Source organism: Monopterus albus, unplaced genomic scaffold (assembly GCF_001952655.1).
Source record: "Monopterus albus unplaced genomic scaffold, M_albus_1.0 scaffold12.1, whole genome shotgun sequence".
Lineage (NCBI taxonomy): Eukaryota > Metazoa > Chordata > Actinopteri > Synbranchiformes > Synbranchidae > Monopterus > Monopterus albus.
In genome coordinates, this window is record NW_018127892.1 from 3,525,959 (window position 1) to 3,539,687 (window position 13,729).

The 13,729-nt window shown below is 43.7% G+C and overlaps 1 protein-coding gene across 7 annotated transcripts in view; it reads right to left on the reverse strand.

Annotated features, from left to right (window-relative positions):
• Positions 1–6: 6 nt before the first annotated feature.
• Positions 7–13,729, reverse strand: part of ncor2 (nuclear receptor corepressor 2) — a 94,861-nt gene continuing 81,138 nt past the window's right edge. For 5 of the 7 annotated variants that reach the window (XM_020590672.1, XM_020590671.1, XM_020590670.1 and 2 more), the window contains 14 exons: positions 13,389–13,592; positions 12,444–12,692; positions 10,874–11,023; positions 10,516–10,776; positions 10,199–10,382; positions 9,702–10,075; positions 7,280–7,416; positions 6,475–6,656; positions 6,109–6,240; positions 5,119–5,261; positions 4,944–4,997; positions 3,262–3,468; positions 2,590–2,769; positions 7–2,457 (listed from right to left, as the gene is read on the reverse strand). In XM_020590672.1, coding sequence (XP_020446328.1) covers positions 2,261–2,457; positions 2,590–2,769; positions 3,262–3,468; positions 4,944–4,997; positions 5,119–5,261; positions 6,109–6,240; positions 6,475–6,656; positions 7,280–7,416; positions 9,702–10,075; positions 10,199–10,382; positions 10,516–10,776; positions 10,874–11,023; positions 12,444–12,692; positions 13,389–13,592 — 2,654 coding nt within the window. In that variant the 3' untranslated portion in view covers positions 7–2,260. The remainder of the gene's footprint in view (positions 2,458–2,589; positions 2,770–3,261; positions 3,469–4,943; positions 4,998–5,118; positions 5,262–6,108; positions 6,241–6,474; positions 6,657–7,279; positions 7,417–9,701; positions 10,076–10,198; positions 10,383–10,515; positions 10,777–10,873; positions 11,024–12,443; positions 12,693–13,388; positions 13,593–13,729) is intronic. The other 2 variants (XM_020590676.1, XM_020590673.1) reach the window with 1 other exon arrangement.

A 13,729-nucleotide genomic window follows, 5' to 3' on the forward strand; every position in this document is an offset into this window, starting at 1 on the left:
AAAGGCTGGATATGGCTGTTGACCGTCACATTCTTCTATTTCATCAGTGAATACATGATAGACATACAATGAGACCAATGTACATAGCCTGGTTATAGTTTTGCCTTGCCTGATGAAATTACAAACCCTTCATCAGTCTGGACAGAATAAGAGCTAAAACACTGCTGAGATGAGCTTTCTGCAGGTGTGGCATGCAGGACGCCTCACCATCAACAGGTAGCATGAAGGAGGGAGAGGAGGTAGTCCTGTAACAGTCTTGTTTGTGTTGTGACAAAAATAAACTACAGATAGCGTTGAGCTCGTCTAGACAACTAAACAGGTCACTGCCATCATTTCAGCGTTCAGTCCAAGAACAGAAAATGTCCCTGGTCACTCAGAAGGTCACATGCTGGAAACATTTCACATCATTTAAAGAAGGCTGACCTTTAAAATACTTAAAAAAAAAAAAAGTCAACTAATGTCACATAAAACTACCACAATGCTTTCAAATGCCTTCCCTTTGACTTCTTCTAGCCTGTACAAATGCAGGAGGTGATGGAAGTACACAATACGTCTCCTACTACGACATACAGCTCTTGATGTAAGCCCAGGTAAGCTGTCCTGTGATACAGCATTGTCTTGTTTACAAGATACATGAGTGAAACTGTTAAAAGCTAAGGCTGTGATGGATTTGGTGGAAAAAAAGATGTTTAACTTGCTTTTGTTTTCAGATGTCCCTGTGTGGACAGTATAAAGCCTGGCATGGGGGGACTAAAAGAAAAATTGTGGGTCACTTGGTAACTTCAGTACAGTATACAATATGTAAAATAAATGGCACTTAACACTAGGAATATCTCATAACTGTACAAAATCGGCCTGGATGAGGAGTTGAGTCTCAGCTCCTCCTCTGGGTAATAAAAGGTCAGAGGTCAGACCATCACAACAGCTCTTAGAAGGGATTCTTGCAGGCCAGCTGAAGCGGACACTGCCATGGACCAAGGCTCATAGAAAGATGGCTTTTTGTGTTTTTTTTGTCACAACGGAAGCAAACTCTGAGTGATGCAGAGGAATTTGCCTTTAAGCAGCTTTGCGGTCAGTCTGCACCTGCTCGAAGCGGCTTAGTCGTCATTTGATTGTCACTTTGAGTGTGGAAATAAACAGGTGTTAAAGGATACCTCCACAGTATGATGCTCTTGAGTCCAATTTTCACCTGCCCCAGGAAACAGAGATTCTAAAAGATGCCATTGTGAACAGACTGACAACTAAGTGCTTAATACCCAAAAACTGTTTCAACAAACACAGACATGGTTAATATCAACACAGTGAGAAAGTGTCACTTGTCTCAGTGCCATCCATCTGGCAAGTCATCTCTTTGCACGCAGATGCCTGAAGTCAGTAGGCCTTCGCCGTTCTCCAGGACCCTCCCTAAAATATGATATCAGCAATGAACAGCATGCTTACCCTGTAAACCAATGATATGACCCTCTCACATAACAATCTCTGTCTCCCACACCCGTCCCCCGAAAAAAGATACATCATTCAGATAAGAGACAATAAATGACACCATCAAAAGTTCACCATCAAAATGTACTAAAGGTCTCAGCTCACGTTCCAAACACAGGACTGGACTGACTGAAGTCAAAGGAGAAAAAGAAAGAACCAAAACAAGAAAAACAGGATGCTGATTCTCCTCCATTCTCATCATACGTATTCTTGTAGTGGTAGCAGTGCACAGGCCGCCGGCACCTGGAGTTCACCGTGAACAAATGTGAGACGGTCCTCGCTGTAAGTTGCCGAACTCAGGTCAGATCTGCAGTCAATATCTGTCACTAGAGCAGCCGTCGTCAGGCTCCTGACCAGAGCAACGATACAACCTCAGAGTCCCTTCCATACGAGTGTCAGCACATTAGAGTGATTCACCCAAAAGGTGCAGGTCAATGTGTCTGTATTGATAAGGCCAGTGAGGAAAAGTAGTAAAGTTATTTTTTTATTTATTTATTTTTTTTTTAAGTGATTTGTCCTTTAGAGTACTCCTGGAGTGAATGCATAACACATAAGCGCAAACATACACACAGGCACACACGGAGCAGCAGTATTCAAGCTCATCGATGCTTGGTGTCAACACGACCCTTGCTTGAGTACTGATGGAGGAAATGCAGAGTGGAATGGTGTGGGTAGCTTTGCAGATGCCTCAGCAGGTGTGTGTATGTGTGTGTTTGGCTGCAGCAGCACTGAAGGTGTTGACTGTTAAGAGGGTCCTGTTACACGGTGGCATTTCGGGTCACTCGCTGTCAGACAGGGTCTCATACTGAGACATGAGCAGAGGCTTTGGCTCATCCTCCCAAGAGCGGCCCTGACCAGGTGCTGACCCCAGGGCCTGGCCCCCCGGCTGGCCGGGGGAGGGAGAGTGAGTAGACACCGGTCCACTGGGGTAGCGCATTATCAACGGGTTATATGGAAAGGGAGTTGGTGTTGAACCTGCAAAGAGTGACAGAACTATTACATGTCGCAAACAAACATGTTCTCTTTTTACAGACAACTACTACAACAGACAATTGAGTCAAATCAATTAATAATAATCAAACAGAGACTCAAAAAGGGGTTTTAAACCTGTAGATGAAGGTCGTTCCTCCCACACACGGTTGGTCAGAGGAGTCCGTCTGTTGCAGTCTCCCTCTGAGTGGACTGAAGACACAGAGGACGGTCTCTCTCCCCCTGACAGGCCTGGTCCTGGAGACTTGGCCTTGCGTCCATTAGAGCGGCCAATGCCCTTTGAGGACTTTCCCCCACCTGCAAACACAGGGGTAGAACTCTGGTTTTAACCTCTGGCACAGCTGGTCCCACTTTGCCTGTGGTGCCAGTAGGTTTCACTGCAGAACAAATTCAACTACATTAGGTTTTGCCAATAACTCAACTGCTATTTGTTTCACATTATTTGGGTATCAAAAATAGCAGAGAAGCACACAATTCAATCTTTATCTTTCATGAAATAATAAAATACACTATTATTACGTATTGCTTACAAACACTGTTGCAACAAAAAGCTTTATATAAGACTTACAGAATTAAGAGGAAGATTAAAGAGAAGAGTCAATATACAAACAAGCTAAATAATCAAATGTTACACATTCATACACATAAGATCAATACCACTCATATTTGTGTGAATGAAGCTATAGCCAGGAGATGGTTAGCTTAGCTTAGCATTAAGACTGGAAGCTAAGGGAAAGCAGCAGCCTGACACCAGAAAAGAGCTAAAGAAGATCAAATACAAAATCGCACCTTGTAAGAAACAGTCTTCGGCACGTCCGTCAGCTACAGGCATACCAGTGGACACACTGGAACCCATCGGGGTAGCAGCATTGGATGGAGAGCGTTCCTCAGACTGATCGTGATATTTGCCCATTAAGGCCTTTCTTATAATGGCCTCCAGGCCTATCGAGTTACCTGGAGTCTCTGGAGCTGGGTGGGTGCGGACGTTCACAGGTCCTGTGACAGGAAGGCATGTTAAACAAATTAAAGGGAGAAAGGGATGGCAAGTATAGGGAGTGCAATCAGAAGCAGGAAGAAAGGGCAGGAAACAAAAGACAGAGTAATGATAGTCACAGAAACACATCATTACATGGTAACCTGTAGAAAGTACAAAGCAGCTAAGTCACAGAAAACAGAACAGAATGAGAATTGTAAAAAGGCAAGGAGAGTAGAACAGACAAGTCTTTAGTCAGGGAACATTTATTGCATTATACACTGCAGTTTAGTTTTGTCTAGAGACTGTCCAAAGGACAGGTCTGAGAATGGGCTGAATTTCTTTCATACTACATTACCACTATCGGAAACTAGCGGGTAGCATACCCCGTGCTTCCCTAAACCATCACCGAGCAGCCTCCGGCGCTGATGCGGACCATCCTGCTTTCTTTTTCCACTGTATTTTCCTCTCTGTTTGGAGGAGGGAGGGGCTGCTCCCCCCTCACACATGCAGCTAGCTTTGTGTTTGCACATGGTGCTTGTAATGCTCACGCTTGAGGTGTGAAGACAGACATTTAACCAATCACTGGCGACCGCTCTGCATGTATGTATCCCCCCCCGTGTTCCTGGTACTTGATTTTAGTACTACCTCCTGAGGGGTGCCGAAATTTAGCTCCCAGAATGCCACTCTAAATCAGGCACACCGTGGTGGAAACAAACGCAGAACCCATGACGAGCGTTACTCAGCATGACGCGTTTCAATAGTAATGAAAAAACCCCTTTAAGGTCTCTCTCAGGTCTTGCAAACATCCAGTGTCGTAAATGTCAAAGCAATTTTGCTTGTGTCACACAGGAACCCACATCAAGTTAACTGTCTGTGTAAACACCACCTGTTCTGTATACAGTAGATTTCCCCTGAGCTTTAGTCTGACGACCTGCAGCAAACACTGTTCATGTCGGTGAGTGGCTGATACTGTACATACACTCTGAAACAGACCATGGCCTTGGACATCAGTATGCTTGAATCTAAATCAAATGTTGCTGAGTCACACAGATACAAAAACAGATTTGCACACAGACTAAGCTAAAATGTATCTTCCTTCCCGCCAAGTTCTCCGCCACTTCAGAACACTGTTGCCTGCAGCTATTCCACAACGTTGTGACTTATTTATTTCCCGATTTATTTTTCCTAACACTGTATTAAGCTATTTCATCTTGCCTGGTCAGTACCAACAGACCTCAAGCTGAATTATGCATACTGCTGCTGTATATGACCAAATTCACAAACCATGTCATAGTAAATTGTTCTGATGCAAGTTTAACACTTCTGCTATAAAGCTACTGTCACCATGCTGCTCCATTATGATGGGGGTACAGATGTCTTAGCTTCAACAAACATCCACTCTAGTGTTTTACTAAAACATTTGCTCCAACAAACAAAAAGTGCATCAGTATTGCCACTTTAAATGTTGATGACTGAGGAAGATTTATAGGATTACCTGCAGTTGTAGACACTGGCATATTGAAGATCTCTGTCCCTGGCTGCCCAGCATCTGAAAAGGTGAATGGGATTTCTTTTAAAAAGGTTTGTGCTCTTTATTAAATTCCACACAAGTTTACTTTTGAAAACTATTTTTAGTCATGCACTCATGCTGGTGCTGAGTTCAGACTTACTGAAATCAGCATCGGTTCCCACCACAGTCATCTTCTTGATCATCTCCTGTTTCTTTGACTTCACTATAGCTGAGGTGCTCTCTGTCAGCTTGCTGAAGAAAGCTGGAGGCTGGGAGGGATTCAGGGGAGAATGGGAGCCCATTCTACAGGAGAAAAAAATGGAGTCAGGTTAAAACACATATTAATCAAACTCCTGTGATAGTCCAATAATATACTTTTTAAAGTTCAGATGCTTAGATGCGTATACATTTGTAAGCAATTTCTTTTTTTAGAGATGGTTTCTGCACTGCTTTTAAATGCAGTAATTGGCCTAAGCAGTGTTTGCAAGTAATTCCAACATTAATTTAAACTAAAACTAAATAATCCACTCATGCAACCATTTACTGCTGAGGGTTGCAGTGGTATCAGGCCTAACAGAGAAGCCCATACACTTTCCTCATCAGCTGCAGTACCCCCCCTTTCTTACGGAAGAATACCTTTTCAGGATTTTGGCATCCGTTTTCCAAGGAGATTAGCAGTATGTGGGATTCCACCTACATGCTCTAGAGAGCACTGTGAGCCTGTTCTAACACTTCTCCTTGACTGCTGGAATACCCCCCTCACAATGTGGCAACCACCTCTAATATCCTATGCACACTGTCCCCAGAATATTTTCACTTTTGAGCTTTTAAGCTACTTTAGCAACATCCTAAGAGGGGCATGGGTAGGCACGTCAGAGGCCAACTAGAAGTGATTTTTCATCTTACGAATCCGTCTTTTTTTGGTTACATTAATTCACATGTGCTATTCACTGGGGTGAATTAAATATTTAACTCTGGAAAAAAATAACTACAGTCATGCTGATCTAAACTGGATAAGCTGTGTTCAAAATAAACTGAATACATACAACTGAATTATAAGTGCCACGCTTGACTTGAGTTTCAACAAGTAATACAACATATTTGCAGCAATCTGCTTCTGTAGTGAAACCGTGGCAATGTGAGCGGTTACCCTTGCTCTCCCTGCTCGTTGGGGTAGAAGTCCCCTCCCAGGTCTTCAGGCTCCGAGTTGGCTCCAGCAGGAGACACTGGTTCAATGCCATCATTTGAGACACTGACAGGTGATGTTTTGGGCTGAGGAGACCTGGAGAGAATACAGAGACAAATACTGTGCATCGCCAATTCAAATATACAGTACAGATGATGTTTTCTGGACATGACTGACTACGATGCCCCCCTATTACTGTGATCACTGACATGCATATTTCACTCAGTCTGTTTTCTAATGTATTACTGTATTTGCCGCCTGGGTGAACTACTGAATTTAGAAACATCAGCAACAAGGATGAGGGTCCTAACACTTGACAGCAATTCCTACCGGTCTCTGCTGCATTCTCCACCAAGGCCCTCTGGATATCGGGGCCCTTGGGCAGACTCCTGTGATGTGGGTGGGGGCTGGGAGGCACTGGGTGGACGGGTCAAGTCCAGGACAGGAGAGCCACGGTAGCTTTGTTGCTGCTGCTGCTGGTTCTGCCTGGTGTAGTCTTTAGTTATCACCTCCTGTTTATGTAAAGTCAAAGCCACATTAGAAACGGGACAACACTGTCTGGCATACAGTAAGCGTCAGAATTCCTTGAGAATACCTATACCTTTAAAACCACTTAGGAAGCGAGCTACATAAATAAAAATATGATTATTGTTTAATGTTATTGTGCCTTTTTTTTTCTTTTTTCTAAAGATGCACCAATTGATTGGCTCGACATCAGACTTTTCAGCCGATCAGTCTAAGATATTGGATTCTGTGCACGATGGTTCATATCGTACATACAGTGGCACAGTCAACAACATCACAGCCATATGCAATATTATTGACGTGGAAGTTCTTTACTGTGGGTGAAGAGGACACAAAGCTTGCAATCTGTAATACATATATGGCCAAAAGAATCTGTGGAGGCTCAACCACAAAACATTTGGAACAACAAGTGATTGCATGCACCATTTCTACACCAAATGAGTAACATTTCTGTCTAAACCAAACCTGCCAAATAGTACACATTATGGGAATTACTGGCTACACTAGGAATGCATGTGTACCCAAAAAAAATCTGACTCAGCCAAGAAAAGAGCAATCTGTTATCTCCAGTTTTTTTTCCTTTAGTAATTCAGTGGTTGATCAGACATACACTGATGTGTTGTGCCAGAGTGACCACCCTCTGGCTGCCTTTAACACAGGGGGAAGGCGGCTGTTGGCCTGGAGACAGTCTCTCCTCAGACGGAGGACGGTACAGACTGAGTGGCTCCATCTTCTGTTGAGCTGAGACTGAAATCAAAAGAACAGACACGCAAGCACACCCACACATACACAATCAATCAAATAATAAAAAAAGTCACATCCACACAATGGTAAAAGTTAGTTTTGTTTTTTTCAGTCCATGATGACATAACTCAAGATCTATACTAAGGAAAAACATGCATCAGAGAAGTGTGTCCATCTATCACGACTTAGAAGTGCAATTTAAACATTTCATCTAGCATCAGTGCATGAATGCTAAAAGGGAACGTTTTCCTATAAAAATACTATTTGAGTGTGTGTGTGTGATGAGCTACTTCAAAACTCTAAATTATTTATAGTGTCCTCTTTGCATACAGACCTAGCGAGCCTGGCATCTACCAGAAATGATGCTAAAATGACTGGTCTTGCATCAGTGACTCATAAATGAAGAAGTAGGCACACAAAGTCACTTTAACTGATAAACTGAACTTCTGTCGCAGACAGATCAGAAGGCAGAGACAAGGACGGCACAAATGCATTTGCAGTATGCTACCAATACAAGGCCTTTACAATTAAGAAATTATTGCTGAACCAGTGTGGGACTAAAGCATCCCACCTGCACACTCTGGAAAGCACTGTGAGCCTCTTCCAAAACCTTTTCCCTTGTGCGTCATGTCTCTCTGTGTTTTCTTACACAACACTTGCACTACACTAGTTATCTCAGGAGAGGATGATGTAAGTTTAGAATTGACTGTAAAAACTCCCAGAGAGGACAAGTCCCCCAGAGGGACAGGATACTGTGGTTTTTGTTGTTAGCTTGCTACAGCAGAAGAGACTCTGGCTTCATTTCAGTTCTTATAATAGCCTGCATGTCTCTCTGTGGTCCTGTCTACTAGCTGTGATTGCACGCCAACAGCAAGGTGATAATGTCTTGTTACTATGCCTATCCAGTACTCTTATCAGTTTAGAGAAGTATGCTTCCTACTGACTAATATATGTACAGTTACAAGGATATTTTAAGCCACAACATGTATTTGAACTCAGCATGCAATTGTCACTTGCCCTACTGTCTTGCATTAATACAGATATGACACATTGCTCTACAAGCAGAAAACAGCAAAACAAAATCACATTCCAAATGATGGACAAACTCCCAGCGGCTTGACTGAGAGACATGTGTTGAGCGTTTGGTGTGGGGCGGGGGGGAAAATCTGCATAAATTACTGTGAGCCATAAACAGGAACATGCAGAGATTTAGAAGCCGAGAAGCTGTAGTACCCGCCCCCTCCCCCTGGATGGCTGAAAGTCTCCCTAGTTTTTCCATGTCCCTCCCCTTTTCCACCCTCCTCCTATGCAACACCGGTGCTCTCTGGGACCCCAGGGAGTCAGTTTGGTGGTTGGTAAGGCTTTTGGTAGGTAACATTTTATGAAAGGGCTGTCAATGCCAATTCTCTGTTCCCCCTTAGTCATCTGGGTTGCATGTGGTCACTGTCCAATGTAGTGTCCCAGCACTATGTTTCAAATAAGCCTGAGTATCTATAGAAAAGTGTGCTTCATAGATGCAGTAGTGAAGTGGAGCCACTCCAAGAATGAAGTCAGCCTGTTTGAATTACAGGCAGTCTCATTTAACGTGGGATATAAAGGCCTCCTGTGGTGCACTTTTCAAGTGTCAAATATTCTTGTAGTGCCCACTTTCATGTGGTAAAATATTCTGTTTAAAGTAAGCAGCTGAATGGAAGGAAGGAGGGGTGCCACATGTAAAATTCAAGTCACATCCTTTACAAAAACAAAATGAAAATAATCAGCCAAGGATGTTCTGCCTTAATATCTCACAGCTTTCGCTACTTTAAAATGACACCTTAAAGGACACCTAGGATCTTCTACATGGAAAATTAAATGTGTTGAGCTGTTAGCCATTAATATTTTATCAAGCTTATAAAAATGCTTCTTTATATTTAAAGGCAGCCAGTCAGGTCCAATTTGAACAGGCTAGAAGAGAGCACCCTTGATTTGCCAGAGAGCACCCTTGGTGGTCTTTAAGTCTAGAAAAATCTAATAATAAAACTGGAAAAAAGCAAAGATTTACAGCATTGAAAGAAAAAAATGTAAATGAATTAGGCTGATTTGATAAAGCTAACCACCACAGCGTGCAATAGGCCACAGACTGACAAGGGAAGGTCTGGGTGATGAGGGGGACCCTGGGATCCAGAGTGTCTTACCATCACTGGTGCTGCTGGAAACAAGTGAGCCCATCTCTGGCATCCCCGTTTCACAAGAAATTTGACGCATAATAATCGCGTTTATGAAGTTGGCCGCAGTCATGGTGGTCTTACCGAGTGCTCGGAGTTCTTGTTCCTGAATGGACATCGGTTTGTTTTGAGTCTTTTCCCTACTAGGTGTACTGCTTTCTCCACAGCCCTGAGCATTATCCGACTGGGGAGGCAGCAGGTGTTGGGGCCAGCTTGAAGCTGAGGGATAGGAGCCTGGGTACAGTCCTCCTATACTGGGGCTGGACAGCTTAGGGTCAGATTTGCTGGAGGATCCATGCTGGTCCTTGAGTAGACTGCCCCTGTTTTTGCCTCCATCACGACTCTGCTCTTTGGCTATACTTGAGTCCATGGCAGGTGGGTAGGCCTCAGCAGGCACCCCTGTCTTTTGGAGGTGGCCGGGGTAACCCTGGTAGCGGGCTGGCCCTGTGGGCATGGACCTGGCAGGCCAAACATACACAATAAACATGGGAATCAAAACATTATCTTTGCTGTGAATGTTATGGATAATTATCTCAGGAAATGTCCCAGTGTCACAATAACAGAACTAAACTGTAATTTACCGTAACACAGATGAGCTAGAATGTTCGTTGACAGAAAGACTCTTGCCCCCAGTGTTGTGCAGGACACTCGGCCTCTGCTGCACATTCTCCTGGTTGCGAGGTGACACTGGGGAGTGTTGGTGGCTATATGGTTGGGAAGCAGGTCTCACACTACTACTGCTGCTTGCCAAACTGTGCTCTGTACCTGAGGAGAGCAAGCAGATTCATTTAGTATCACAAGTGTATTACTCTTTTCTCTAACTACATCTGTGCTGCTAATATGTGACTTAACATTTAACCTGCAGACAAAAATGAAAACAATTCCATTTGCTCCATACCTGGTCGCCAGATGGGGGCGTGCTCTACATTTCCAAGAGACCCACCCTTTTCTCTATCACGCTCTCGGTCTCTCTCTCTGTCCCGGTCCCGTTCACGGTCCCGTTCACGGTCCCGTTCACGGTCCCGTTCACGGTCCCGTTCACGGTCCCGTTCACGCTCCCTTTCTCTCTCTCGTTCTCTGTCTCTCTCTCGGTCCCTCTCCCGTTCTCGCTCTGAAAATGATGATGCGCTTTGCATCTTATTTATGTGTGACGAGCCAACTGCATAGAAAATAGGCAAAGAAAAAAACAAATATAGAAATAAGACTGCAAGAAAATTCATCTCTAAATGAGTTTGCTTGTTTGAACTGAATTGTACCAGGTGAGATGGGCGAGGTGGTGTAAGGCCTGCCGGAGAAAGTAGCGCCCCCGGGGATATAGGTGATGCGATCCATGGGGGAGCCGCCTGTCCCTGCAGACGAAGGGACCAGGACTGGTAAGTGCGGCACTTGAGAAAGATCGATGATCCCTAGGGAACAAAAAGAAGAAAAGAGTCATGAAAACCCTGGCCCAGATGTGTTTTGGTGTATAGGACAATGAGTAAATAAAGCATAATACTGCTGTCTCAGATAGGTCCATATTGCAGGATATCATTTAGTGATTTAACAGTGGGAAGCTTTGATACGTAGCAAAATAATGTGAGAAAACTTTAGCATGGTGTCTTTGAGAGACAAGTAGAATTACCATTTAAAATGATAGACGGACTAATAGGTCCGTCTATCATAGGAAAATGATAAATCAAAATACAAAAAAAAAAGACAGATTAGATTCTGCCTTAGTGAGCATTTCAAGAGCAAGTCACCAATGGATGATACAAGACACGCATTTATCAACATTTCTGTTTTGCTGGCATTCTCCAGTTCATTACGTTGCACTGAAAACCAAAACTCAGTCACTGCTCCCTTATCGACTCCCAGTGATAGCAACTTTTCAGCATCTTAAATGTATTTTAACTTTATTGAATTACCTTGATTTTTTTATGGACAAATGCTGTAGTACGATACATTTGATGCTTTGGTAGGTTAACTCCCAGACTACCAATATAATTAAAAATAACTAGAATTGCTGCTTCAGGGTTCTATGCCTCCGCCAACCAGTTAAATTGACAAAAATGAACAGATGTGAGGTCAGTGACCTTTGACCACCAAAACCTAATCAGTTCATCCTTGAGTCCAAGTGGACACTTGTGCCAAAGTTGAAGACACTCCCGTAAGGCGTCCCTGACATTTTGTGTTTGCAAGAATGGGCCGTAAAGACAGAAGGATGTACGGACAACCCGAAAATATAATGTCCTCGGACGCAGTTCTCGCCGGTGCAGAGGCATAAAAATATTTGAAATAGAAACAACAACTAAGTCAGATTATTTATGTTTCCTTATCTAGTGGTTACTAATCACCATTACCTTATCTGCTGCTTGAGGCAGGAGCCGACTGCTACAAGAGCCAGACAAGTACTATCCAAGCTGGGTATGCAACGTGCAGCAGAGATAAAAATCAGATTCAACAAAAAAAAAAAAAAGAAAAAAAAGCTAAGAGATAAAAGAAATTGCAACACGAAAAATTGATGCAGTATATCTAAACCTGAATTTGCTAAGATCGACAACCTTTTTCTAAAATATGATAATGTAACATAGACATAGTGAATGCATTATCCAATTGCAATGCGAGCCACAGTGGGCCATGAACAGCAGTGCACCCTTCTGTTGTCCATTAACGGTAAAAGATCTTAAAGTCCATCTGGAGGTACAGCACACTCTGTCTGTGTTGGTAGTTTACAAATGTTCTGTTGAAAATAAATTTTAAGTTTGCCAAAAATCTTAAAAAGCCAGTGTGCACACAACCTAAGACAACATGAGGGAAAGTGAGTGTTGCGAAGTCAGATAGTCTTACCACGTGAGGCTGCAGAGTAAGGCAGAGGAAGGGGCTGATCTCGCGGAGTCAGGCCCCTCAACAGATCTGAACGCTGGGCCATGGCAGCAGCTGCAGGCCACTGGTGCATCTGCTGGGAGGTGATGTAGTCGTTGAGCAACGTCTGGCGGTTCTCCAGCGCTGCAGTGTCAGGAAAGCCACGGAGGATGTAGGGGTAGGCATGGGGGTACGCTGGGTTGGGGACTAGGTGGCGAGGCAAGTAGTAGGCTGCTGCGTATGAAGAGTAGGAAACATCTGTCATTCATGCTGAGCAAAATCACAAATTAAAATGATTACGGGACACACAGATATTTTCACCTATTATCCCTGATTAGATTTCATCTCAGTGCTGTGTGGGTGCATACAGAATGTCCCTGACTGACATCTACCTCCTTTCACTGTTTTGTTTCACCTTTCTGACTGTGTTCAGAGCTCTGGAAAAACGCTTGAAAGGAATACATTGGTGTGGTCATGGTACTACGGCTACTGGCAAAAAGATGAAATACAAACCGAGGAGTCCAGTTTGAAGGATTACCAGACACAGAGACAATGGTATTCTACCTGTCATATGTGTTTAGTCAGTGCAGTGCTTTGCCAGTTGAGAACACACTATGCTGCAGCCAAAGCTGAGCTAATTTTTGTTCCATGACAATAGTCTCACTGCAATAAAGAAGAAGGCTGGATTTTTCAGTGCAAGTTCACAGCAGATCAACTGGTGCCTTTACGATTATTTTAGAACAAACTTCAATGACCTCAAGTATTTCTCAGCAAAGCTCCCTGAAAGCTAATCAGGTCAGAAGCACTGAAAGCACCTCAGAGGATGTGCAGAGTCTTCAAGAAATTCACATGTAAAATAAGAGTCTCAGAGAACAATGTTAACATGTTCTGTGTGGCTTTTTGGCACTTAATTGTTGACTGTGGCTGTACCTGGGTCAATAGGGATGCCACGGGGCAGTGCTGTAGGATCAAAGGCTAAGGGAATTTGATGGTATACTTCTGCAGGTCCAGGACCCTGCAGTAGACGCTCATAGGTCTGTGGATCAGGGACACCAGGGAGTGGTGATTTGGTGGCACTCGTCTCCCTGGGGGTTGGTGTGGCTCTGCGCTCCTGAGACGGATTCTTACTGGAGCCTGGAGTAAAGAAAAACAATAATAACAAAAATATTTTAGATGATGCAAACTCCACACAGAAAGGTCCCAGGTGGGGCCCGAACCTGGAACCTTCTAGCTGTGAGGCAAAGGCGCTAACCACTGTGCCACCCGGCTTG